The 11,066-nt window shown below is 42.8% G+C and overlaps 1 protein-coding gene across 2 annotated transcripts in view; it reads right to left on the bottom strand.

Moving 5' to 3' along the window:
• PURG (purine-rich element binding protein G) overlaps positions 1–1,957 on the bottom strand; it is a 55,967-nt gene extending 54,010 nt beyond the window's left edge. The window contains exons 1-2 of one of the 2 annotated variants that reach the window (XM_012648586.1): positions 1,854–1,957; positions 672–1,547 (exon numbers count right to left, since the gene is read on the bottom strand). In XM_012648586.1, coding sequence (XP_012504040.1) covers positions 672–1,541 — 870 coding nt within the window. In that variant the 5' untranslated portion in view covers positions 1,542–1,547; positions 1,854–1,957. Of the gene's footprint in view, positions 1–164; positions 1,548–1,853 lie in introns of those variants that run through there. The other variant, XM_012648585.1, reaches the window with a different exon arrangement.
• Positions 1,958–11,066: the final 9,109 nt, after the last annotated feature.

The raw sequence follows: 11,066 nt of genomic DNA, 5'->3' as shown, positions 1-11,066 counted from the left end.
AAATAAATATATTTATATGTACTTGAGGTCAATTTCTGTTTCTGTGGTAACTGTCCTACAGATAAGCTTAGCAGCTTTTAATGAAGTTGGAATGAAATGCTTTTTGGGGAACTTGTTAAATAGAAATTCACACTTTCATTTAAGTATCTGTATCTTTTTTTTAGGATCATGTCATAGTGCAATGTAAATCTTAGTTATGGTATTCAGAATGTCAGAATGTCACATTTTGTGCTGATTTGTATACTTCAATAGTCTGGAGCAGTTGAAGCAGCTAAACTATTTAGCTCTGGGAAGTCTGGAATTCCCATAAGAATTATAGTGATCTATGTGTAACATAACATGAGAATAAGACTTCTTGAAGTATAGACTACTAGAGGTATTACTAATAACAAAGGGCCAAAAAAGAGGAAAAACTTCTTCAAATGATTATGGATCAGTACTTTTAGCCAATTTATGATTTTAAATTTTGCCTGATGGAGTTCAATTTCACTCTAGTCGAGGCATTCTTGTTCTTCACCACTGGCCCTTCTGACATCCATTCTCTTTTCTTTATGGCTGTTGCAAATTTTCCTCATCTCTTCTTCATACTTGATAAAATTCTCCCCAAACCTTGTCCAAGCTTTGAATGGAACAGTAATAGTATTACGGTAAGGTGGCCTCACCTCACTTACCTTCAGGAAAATTCCATATTTATTAGAGCCCACATCAAAGTAGAACCTTTTATTGTCCACTCTGAATGAAGTCCCCTCTGGGAGTTCAGGCGGGTCATCATCTCCACCTCTACGTTCTTCTATGTCCCCTTCGCCATAGTCTTCGATCAGCTGAACCAAGGCATCACGAAACTCAATCATTCCTTGTGCTGGGAGGACAATTGTCTGTTCTTGGCCCAAACTGTGGCCAAAATAACCTATCATGCCAGTCCCCCGCATCATGGTTTGTCTAATCCTTAGGAAGCGACCCCGTTGATTTTCCTTTAGGTCTAGGTAATATTTCCTATTATCCCTCTCTATATAGTCTGTTTTGAGGACACTGTGAGGATGCTCTTCGGACCCCACGGAGACTGGCGGGGAGGGTGCGGAGTGCTTCTGTCTCCTCCTGGAGCTCTGCTCTTTGCTGTGGCCGTGCTCTTGCCGGTGGCCTTTTAGGCCCAGGTGGGCGTAGTGCTCAATGAAGTCCCCTAGACAGTCCTTCAGCTCCGCTGCCACCGACAGGGAGAGGGTCAGTTTACTCTTTCTGATGTTGTCCTGCCGGCCTCTCCCTATCCAGACTTCGGCTATCTTTAGGAACCGACCCCGGGAGCTTTGCTTCACGTCCAGGTAAAACCTCTTTTTCTGGATGTCCACTCGTTTGGAGGCCAGCTCCTGGATTTCCGCTGTGCCCCCGGCCTGATTAGGGGTGGCTGAAGGCGCGTAGTGGGGGTAGTGGGAGTGCTGGGCCTGGGGATAGAGTCTACTCTTGCTTAGGCCAGAGCCCCCCACATTCTTGCCTCCGCGGCCGCGGCCGCCGCCGCCTCCTCCTCCCCTTCGCCTGGCTCTTTCCATCTTCAGCTGCAAGTGACAAACAGACACACGGGGTGGGGTGGGGGAGGGGTGTTGAGAACAATCGCAGACGCCCCTCGGCCTGCTCTGCCCCCGCCGCCGCCCGGGACCCCCACGCCGGGCCGGGATCCCACAGCGCCGGCCGCCGCAGCGCCGGGCTCCAGCCTCAGCCGGACGGTAGTCGTCGGCGGCGGCTCCCGGCTCTGCAGCGCGCACACAGCATCCCTCTGCCGCCCTCGGCCTCCCGCTCCCGCACGCCGCCGGGCCGCCCGCCGCGGGTCCGCAGCCCCCGGTCCCCAGGCAGCAGGCACTCACATCATCTCTGCCATCACCGCCGCCGCCGATGCCCTTCACGACCACCGCCGCCGCCGCCGCCGCCAGCTCTCGGCCCCTCTGCCGCAGCCGCCGCCCCCCGCCTCCTCCCCTGCCGCCGCCGCTCGCACTGCCCCCCGCCGGAGCAGCGGGGCAGGGGCATCGCCTGCGGCGCCCACCGCCGCCGCCCCTCCTGCGGCCGCTGCGGGGGCCGCCGCCTTGATTCGGACGCGGGCCCGACACCCGCCGGGAGGGGAGGGGAAGGGGGAGGCGGGGAGGGTGACGGTGGGGGGCGGGCGGCGGACCCCGCCTCCCCCAGCACAGTCCGCTGGAGGGAAGAGGGGGTCTCGCGCTCTCCCTCAGCGCGCGCCCTGACGGAAGCCCAGCGCGTGGGGATACAGCGCGAGTGCGAAGCGACCGGACAGGTGTGAAGATGGGAATAAGGGGCGGGTGGTGAGAGTGTTCTGACTTCGCGGGATTCCGCCGGGATGTGGGACTCGGGCGGCCCACCGGCACCTGCACGGAGACTACACTTCCCGAAGTGCTCAGCGGCCGCCAGAGGCCCTGCGCACGCGCACCGTGCCGGCCGGCGCGGGACGGGATGCGGTGGGAGGGCTGCAGTGCCGCGCGGAAGGCTCCGGGGTGGGCCGGGAAAGGTCCGTCTTCGTCGACTGAAGCATACAGCTTGCGTGGGAGTCGCACTGGTCTGCACCCTGCAGCGCGGGAATAAAGTTTGTTGATTTGGTGCCTAGCCTGGGTGCCTGGTTGCAGGCCCTGCTGTTGTGGCGCTCCACAAGTCGTCCGGCTGAAGGAGCAGACCCGTTGAACTGGCTCTTCTCAGGGTAACGTGTCCTCCCCACTCCTGCTTCCCCAGCTGTGTATCCTTCTTCGACACGGGAGGGTGCTTAGGCCGGCGGAACCGGCCCCTGGGCTGTGTTTGGGAGATTCCCTAGAAACGGACATCCCCCTTCCCCCTTCCCTCTTCCGAGCACCGCGGGCAGGACGGGAGTTGGTGTCAGTCAGAAAGGGGGGGCGACAGGGTTGTCCGTCGTGCGCCTTTAGGATTCAGCCTTTACTCTTGGACAAATCGAGTCACTCCTTGTTACACAACCAAGTCGAAGGAAATAACCCGGTATCTGTGATTTAGCAAGCTATGCTGGATTTTTTTTTTGAGGTCACACCATTCAGTCCTTATTGATTTTTTCCCTCCCCTTGGTTGAATCTGAGTTCTCTGGAAAGGATTGATATGCAAAAATACTACTCGGTACTGAAGAGGCTAACACAATCCTTAGGATGCTAATTTAGGAGTCTGGAAGTCAGAATACTTCAGGCTTTGTATAATTCGGTCTGTTAATTTTTAGAGGTTGGAGGTCGGGGTAGGTAGGGAAGTTCAGATCCTGAAGTCGTTGAACCAAAAGGAAGAAGCTGAGATACTAAATCTAAAGAGCTTACTTTGAGTGAGGACAGCTGCCTGGAACACACTTCCCACTTGCCTTGGGGAGTGCTCCTTCGCCCTTAATTACAAGTAGGTTTTTATTTTCTTTGTTTTTATCTACCTATCTAATCCAATCTAATCTATCTGTCTGTCTATCGAATCTGTCTAATCATCTGTCTATCTATCTATCATCTTTTTGGTCTCGCTCTTGCTCAGGTTGGTCTCGGAACTCAAGAGGTCAAGCAATACTCCCACCTGGGCCTCCCAGAGTGCGAGGATTACAGGCGTGAGCCACCACACCTGGCCAGCACAAGCAAGTTTTTTTTTTTTTTTTTGAGACAGAGTCTCACTGTGTTGCCCAGGCTAGAGTGCCGTGGCATCATCCTCGCTCACAGCAACCTCAAACTCCTGGGCTCAAGCGATCCTCCTGCCTCAGCCTCCCGAGTAGCTGGGACTACAGGCATGCGCCACCATGCCCGGCTAATTTTTTCTATATATTTTTAGTTGTCCAATTAATTTCTTTCTATTTTTAGTAGAGACGGGGTCTCGCTCTTGCTCAGGCTGGTCTCGAACTCCTGAGCTCAAACAATCCGCCAGTCTCGGCCTCCCAGAGAGCTAGGATTACAGGCGTGAGCCACCGCGCCCGGCCACAAGCAAGTTTTTAAAGGGCGAGAGAGAACAAGGAGTGGGGCTGATACACATTTGCCGTCTTAACCATTTCTAAGTGTACAATTCGGTAATGTTAATTACGGTCACTGTGTTGTGCATTCATCACCCTTATTTCCAAAACTTTTTCATTCCTAAACAAACTCTAACCATTATGCAATACCTGCCCATTGATCCAAAGTTATTGGGCAGGAATTTTCGTTGGCTTACAGAGATAAAGCTACTTGGCGTCAGTCTAGAGCCCACATAGCAGGTGACTTCAGGATAATTTATCACAAGGGGGAGTGACATGGCCTGTTTTTTTATTCTGTTGCCTCTCTGGGCCTGATAAACGGGCTCGCATTCTTCAGATAAAAAGTTTCTTTTCTCCTCCCCTCCCCGCAGAGGTCTCCTCTTACTAATCCAAGAAATATTTATTGAGCACTGCTCTGGGCACTAGAGATACCAACAGTGAACAAAACAGACAAAAACCTCTCTGCTTTTGGAGCTTACATTTTAGTGGAAAGAGAAAGGCAAAAAGTCCAATGTATAAGATGTCAGAAGGTGACAGTCGCATGGAGAATAAAAAGGAAAGAGGGATGAAGAATGCAGGTGGGGGTAAGGGTAGGGAGCTGCAGTATTACAATAGGTGGTCAGGGAAGGTCTCTCTGAGAAGGTAACTTTTGAGTAAACAACTGAAGGAAGTGAGAGAGCTTACCCTGTGGTTATCTGGAGAAAAAGAAAGTACAGAAGGCCCTCGGGGAGCATGGTTGGTTGTATTCAAAGAGCAGCCTAGGAGGCAAGTAAGCTGGAGCAGAGTGAGACAGGTAAGGTCAGACCAGAAAGGGCAAGGGACAGATTGATTGTGTTAGGACCCTGCGCTATTTTGAAAATGTGGACTTTCATTCTGAGGGAGATGGGAATCTACTGGAAGGTTGTCAGGGAAACAATGTGATCTGAATTATCTTTTTCTTTTTTAAATTGTGGTAAAATATACGTAACATAAAACTTGCCACCTTAACCATTTCTAAGTGTACAATTCAGAGACGTTAATTACGTTCACTGTGTTGTGCATTCATCACCGTTATTTACCAGACTTTTTCATCACTTCAAACAGCAACTCTAACCATTATGCAATAACTACCTGTTGCCTCTTCCACCCAGCCCTTGGTCACCTCAAAATACATTCTTTCTTGATGAATTTACCTATTCTAGATATTTTATGTAAGTAGAATCATATAATGTTTACATTTTTTTATACGTGGCAAATTTCACTCAGCATAATTTTTTAAAAAGCAGCTTTATTGAGATTTAATTCACATATCATATAATCCACCCATTTAAAGTGTACAATCAATGGTTTTTGGTTTGTTCACAGAATTATGTAACCATCATCACAATCAGTTTTAGAACATTTTCATCACCCAAAAAAGAAACTCCATAACCATTAGTACCCATCCCCGTGTTCCGGGCAATCACTTACCTGCTTTCTGTTTCTATGTATCTATCAAACACTAGAACTTATTCCTTCTGTCTAACTTTATATTTGTACCCATTAACCACCCTCTTTTCATCGCCAACCCTATCCATCCCAGACTTTGGTAACGAACATTCTAGTCACTACCTCAATGAGATCAGTTTTTTTAGCTCACACATATGAGTAAGGACATGCGATATTTGTGTTTTTGTGTCTGGCTTATTTTGTTTGACACGATGCCCTTCAGTTCCATCTATGTTGCTGCAAATGACAGGTGTTTTTATGGCTGAATAATATTCCATCACATATATATACCACATTTTCTTTATGCATTCATCTGTTGTTGGACACTTAGGTTGATTCCATATCTTGGCTATTGTTGAATGGTACTGCAATAAACATGGGAGTGCAGATATCTCTCCGATATATTGGTTTAATTTTCCTTGGATGTATACCTAGTAGTGAGTTTGCTGGATTGTATAGTAGTTCTATTTTTAATATTTTAAGGAACATCCATACTGTTTTCCATAGTGGCTGTAATAATTTACATTCCCACTAACAGTGTGGGAGGGGTCCCTTTTCTCTACACCTTTGCCAAAGCTTGCTGTCTCTTATCTTTTTGATAATGGCCATCCTAACAGGTGTGAGGTGATATCTCATGTGGTTTCAACTTTCATTTCCCTGATGATTAGTAATGTTGAGGACCTTTTCATGTAACTGTTGCCCATTTGTATGTGTTCTTTTGAAAAATGTCTATTTGGGTCTTTTGCCTGTGTTTTAAGAGGGTGGTTTTTTGCTGTATATTAATGGTTGTATGAGTTCCTTATATATTTTAGCTGTTAACCCTTTATCAGATATATGGTTTGCAAATATTTTCTCATTCTGTAGGTTGCTTTTTCACTCTGTTGATTGTTTCCTTTGCTGTGCAGAAGCTTTTTACTTTGATGAAATCCCACTTGTCCATTTTTGCTTTGTTCCCTGTGCCTTTGGTGTTATGACCAAAAAATCTTTGCTAAGACCAATGTCGAGCAGCTTTTCCATATATTTTCTTCTAGTAGTTTTACAGTTTCGGGCCTTCCATTTAAGTCTTTTTTCCATTTTGAATTGATTTTTGTGTATGGTGTAAGATAAGAGTCCAAAGACTATTCTTTCTCCATTGTGTGATCTTGGCACTCTTGTCAAACATCAGTGGAGCATAAATGTGTGAATTTATTTCTTGGCTCTCCATTCTATTCATTTGGTCTTTATGTGTGTTTTTGTGTAGCTGGGTACTTTTAAAAAAAGAACATTTTGTCTTTTGATATTGCAGACTATTGAGTAAGCATCTGTGTTTCTCTTCTTGAAGAGACTGTTGTGTCTTTTTGGTTGGCCTTGTTGAAAAGTAGTTGACTGTGTGTGCTTTGGTTTATTTCTGGGCTCTCTATTCTGTTCCATTGGTCTGTGTCTGTTTTTATGCCATACCATACTGTTTTGATTATTATAGCTTTGTAATATAATTTGAAATCAGGAAGCGTGATGCTTCAAACTTTGTTTTTCTTTTTCAAGATTGTTTTGAATATTTGGGATCTTTTGTTCCATATGAATTTTAGGATTGATTTTTGTATTTCTATGAAAAATGCCCTTGGAATTCAGTTGCATTGAATCTGTGTATTGCTTTGGGTAGTATAGACATTTTAACAGTACTAATTCTTTTAATCAAGAATACAGGGTATCTTTCCATTTATTTGTGTCTTCAGTTCCTTTTGTCAGTTTTTCAGTGTACATATCTTTCACTTTCTTGATTAAATGCATTCCTAAGTATTTCTTTCTTTTTGATGCCGTTGTAAATGGGATTGTTCTTGGTTTCTTTTTTGGATAGATCATTATCAATGAAGAGAAATGCAAATGGGTTTTGGGTATTGATTTTGTATTCTGCTACTTTACTGAATTAATTTGTTCTGTTTTTTTAGTGGAGTCTTTAGGGTTTTCTACATATCGGATTGGACATCGTATGTTTTATTCTGTTGATTTATTACTGTATTTTTACACCAATTCCACACCATTTAAATTACTGTAGTTTTGTACTGTTTTATATTTAATAGGGCTGGTTTCCCCGTTATTGGACTTATATTTCAGCATTTTCTCTTCCCAGTGAACTTTAATATAAACTTGTGTGGTTCAATGAAAAATTCTGCTGACATTTTTCTTGGTATTGCTTCTTGAGTGTATTGATTTAATTAATATATTTACGGCTGTGAGTCTAACAGTCCAGGAACTCAGTGTGCCTTATTGTTGACCCAAAATAAGTGACCGAGGCAAAGCTCTCAATCAATGGAGGTTTATTAAGCCAAAGCTGAAGATGTGCCCGGGAAAAACAGAAACCACAGACAAACCTGTGGCTGTTTTTCTGAAGGGGAATTCAGGAGTTTCAGTATTTAAGAGGGGATAGGGCATACAGAAAGAAAAAGAGGCAGGGGCGGTGTGGGTAATCAAACAAAGGGTTACCCAGGAAAATCTTTTTACATTAAGATGAGGTTAGAATGTTAGAAGAGAAAAAGGGAGTGAAGGAAGCATTAATTATGTAGATGTCCCTGGGCAGGGGAAGAATGTCTGATCCTGTCTGGTCTCTGTTTTGCAGACCTGGGAAGATAAACTTGTAATTCATTATTAGTGTGGAATTGAACAGACTCCAGTTTTAGGAGCTAGAGACCTAAAGTTACAATTTGCACGTCCTTGCTTATGGGAGGTCAGCAAGAGATTTCCTTAATGAATGATCTGTGGGGCCAGTCCTTGAGGCATGCCAGAGGCCTCTACCTTGCCTTTTGCAGGTTCACAGTTGCTGGAGGTAGGGGGGTGGTCCTGAGATTTTTATTTTCTTTTTCATTTATCTGGCCCTTTTTAATGTCTTAATAAAATTTTCTAGTTGTCTTTAAAATGGGTCTTATACTCGTGTGTTTTGTATTAGATTTATTCCTGGGTAGATTGTCATTTTGCTGTTACTGATTTGGCTATACATTTTGGATATAATTGTATTAATACAATTTGGAATTGGATGTAATTGTATTTGACTCTTGCTGATACATAGAAAAGTATTTAATTTGGGTAAGCTTATTTTGAATCTGGTCACCTTGTTTGCTCCTGTTAAACAAATAGATAAAATTACCTGCCCTCAAAGAGATAATGAGGAAAAATTATTTTCTTTAGGAAAATAATTAGAGCTTCGATAAAAAGTTAATCTTTTGTAAAAACTGGTTAGTCAGAGAAGTCAGACTCTTTTGAAGGTATTCTGTTTTCTCTTTGCTTTGATAAAATGCTTAATATAAGGGAGGATTAAGAAAGAGGATGGTTTTGAAGAATTTCTTCATGGGGTAATAAGAAATTAGAATAATTTCATGTTCTCCAAAAAAAAATAAGTGGAACAATGACCTTCCCTCCTGAGCCTGCTTCAAGGCTTTGTTTCTTTCTGACTTCATTGTTCTTGTCTCTGCATTTTAATGATCCCTTCTACTGTTAGTGTTTTAGGCTAGCTCTTCAGAGATTCACCTTCTCTTTAGCTCTCTTTGAAGCCAAGAGGATAGAGCTATGGGATCTTCCTACTCTGTGATACGAATAATAGAAGCCATCAGAAAAAATATCAAAGCTTTGTAGCTCCTCCTGGAAGTGTTGATGTGAAGCATGATATATCACCTGTTGGTACCTGACCTGCTTTTGCTGTTCATTCATAAAACTGAGTTGCTGAAGTACAGTACAAAAATAATTGGAGTGGAAGATAACTTTTTTCCTTCCAGGAAGTATACCGTCACAAAACTGCCGATTTTAAAAAATTCATATTATATAAACTTACTTGAGTAGACTGTATCAAACTTCTTGTGTAAGATTTGCATTGGATAAATTTACGGTTGCTTACAGAATTATGTATTAATTTTCCAGTTTCTCTTTTACCCAGTCTCCATTTTTATCGTTCCTTCTTCCTCCCACACTTAAACTGGTTTTATTGTAAAATTTATGCATTTTTCTTTCTACCTGGCAATGCTGAATTTCAACCCGATGCTTTATATCGCAAAGTTAAATATCACTACTATTGAGCTAAGTTATAATTTTCTGTTACATTGCTGCTGATTTTGATTCTTGTTTTGATTTTAAAAAGTTTTGAAACTCTCTACTTATGAAGTTATGAAACTTTTGGTATTATATACTTTTTCTGTGGCTGGTTTGTTTATCCAAATTATTTTTATTTAAGATAGATTTTAAAGGAAGACAAGGATTGGCTAAATGATTTTATTTTCGATTCTATTTGTGTATTAGTTAGAATACAAGTATACAAAACTTGATTAACGCAGGCTTAAAAAATAAGGAAATATATTATGGAAATGTAACCTGAAGGCTGAGAGAGGGATGAGTTGAGGACTGGTTTAGTTCATTGACTGTGGCTCCATTTCTCATCTCTCCTGCCTTCTGTGTGTCGACTTTGTACCTAAGTTAGTTTTGTCCTTAGCTGACTTTCATCATGGCAGCAAAATGGCCGTAGAAGATCTGGGTTTCACATTCTCAAATAGAGGGCATCTCTCCTGGCAGTTTTCTTATGAGAGCAAGACAGCGTTATTCTCAGAAATCCTCCTAAAAATCACCCCCTTGTGTCTCATTGGCTTGAATTAAGTCGTATATTTTATTCTTAAGCCAAACCCAGAGGAATGCTTTGAGCTTAGGCCTGAGTTTCTGAATCATCACTGTGGCAAGAGGAATGGGATTACCTTTAGACCAGTGGGTCTACTAGGGGAGCTGAAAGCGGGGCAGATTCCTTAAAGCACATTGGCTTTGTGGGTAACTGACCATTATCTGAATTAAATTTATTGGTACTATAAAAAGGGTCTAGGGTGGAGTGGATGCTGGCTAGGCAACCGTCAACGTCCACTTTATAATGAGTCCTGTAGAATTTCATCTCAGGCCATATGAAGTAATGGTAATAAATATAAAAGGAAAAATAGACCGTCTAAGCAAGTTTTAAATTGACTTACTTGGAAACTTTCTCTGCAGTTTCCTAGTTTATAATGGTTGATTTCAGCTGACTGGCTATAGCCACTTACAGAACAGAGGAAATTCATTAAAAATACTGAATTATTTAGTTGGATAGTGAAATCCAGTTATAAAGCACTTCACTGTGCCATGGAGTCAGTTCAGGTCAAGTCATGTTCCTGGTTTATGGGCAGTGTGGCTTCTCACTATGACACAGCAGAGAGAGGCTTTCATCCTTTTCCCCTGTTCCTATCTCAAATTAATGGTGTTTTATTGTGTTTATTTGATTGGTTCCATTTACACTTTATTTCACTTGGCTTTATTAATACAACATTGTACTTTATGTAATATTTGACAAGAAAATTTGTTAGATACCTATAAAGAAATAGGTCTCTCAAAAATATCATCCTACTACTTTTAACAATTACATTGACTTACTGTAGTCAAACCAAATGTTAATAGGTAGTTGTATTTAGCTTCTCTCATTTGCTTGCTTGGGCTATTTGGAGGGAAATTAAGATTAGTAGAAATCTAGTAATAGATTAACAAAAGTCTTGAGAGCTTCTTTAATTAGTTAATTAAGGCTTTGTCATGGATTCTTTGGTTCCTCTGTTTTCTTCTGCCTCTTCTTATTCCTGTTGATTCAGAGAATAGTAGAAAGAACATC

This window comes from Propithecus coquereli, unplaced genomic scaffold, assembly GCF_000956105.1.
Source record: "Propithecus coquereli isolate 6110/MARCELLA unplaced genomic scaffold, Pcoq_1.0 Scaffold29, whole genome shotgun sequence".
Taxonomy (NCBI): domain Eukaryota; kingdom Metazoa; phylum Chordata; class Mammalia; order Primates; family Indriidae; genus Propithecus; species Propithecus coquereli.
This window is presented reverse-complemented; position numbering and strand designations above follow the sequence as displayed.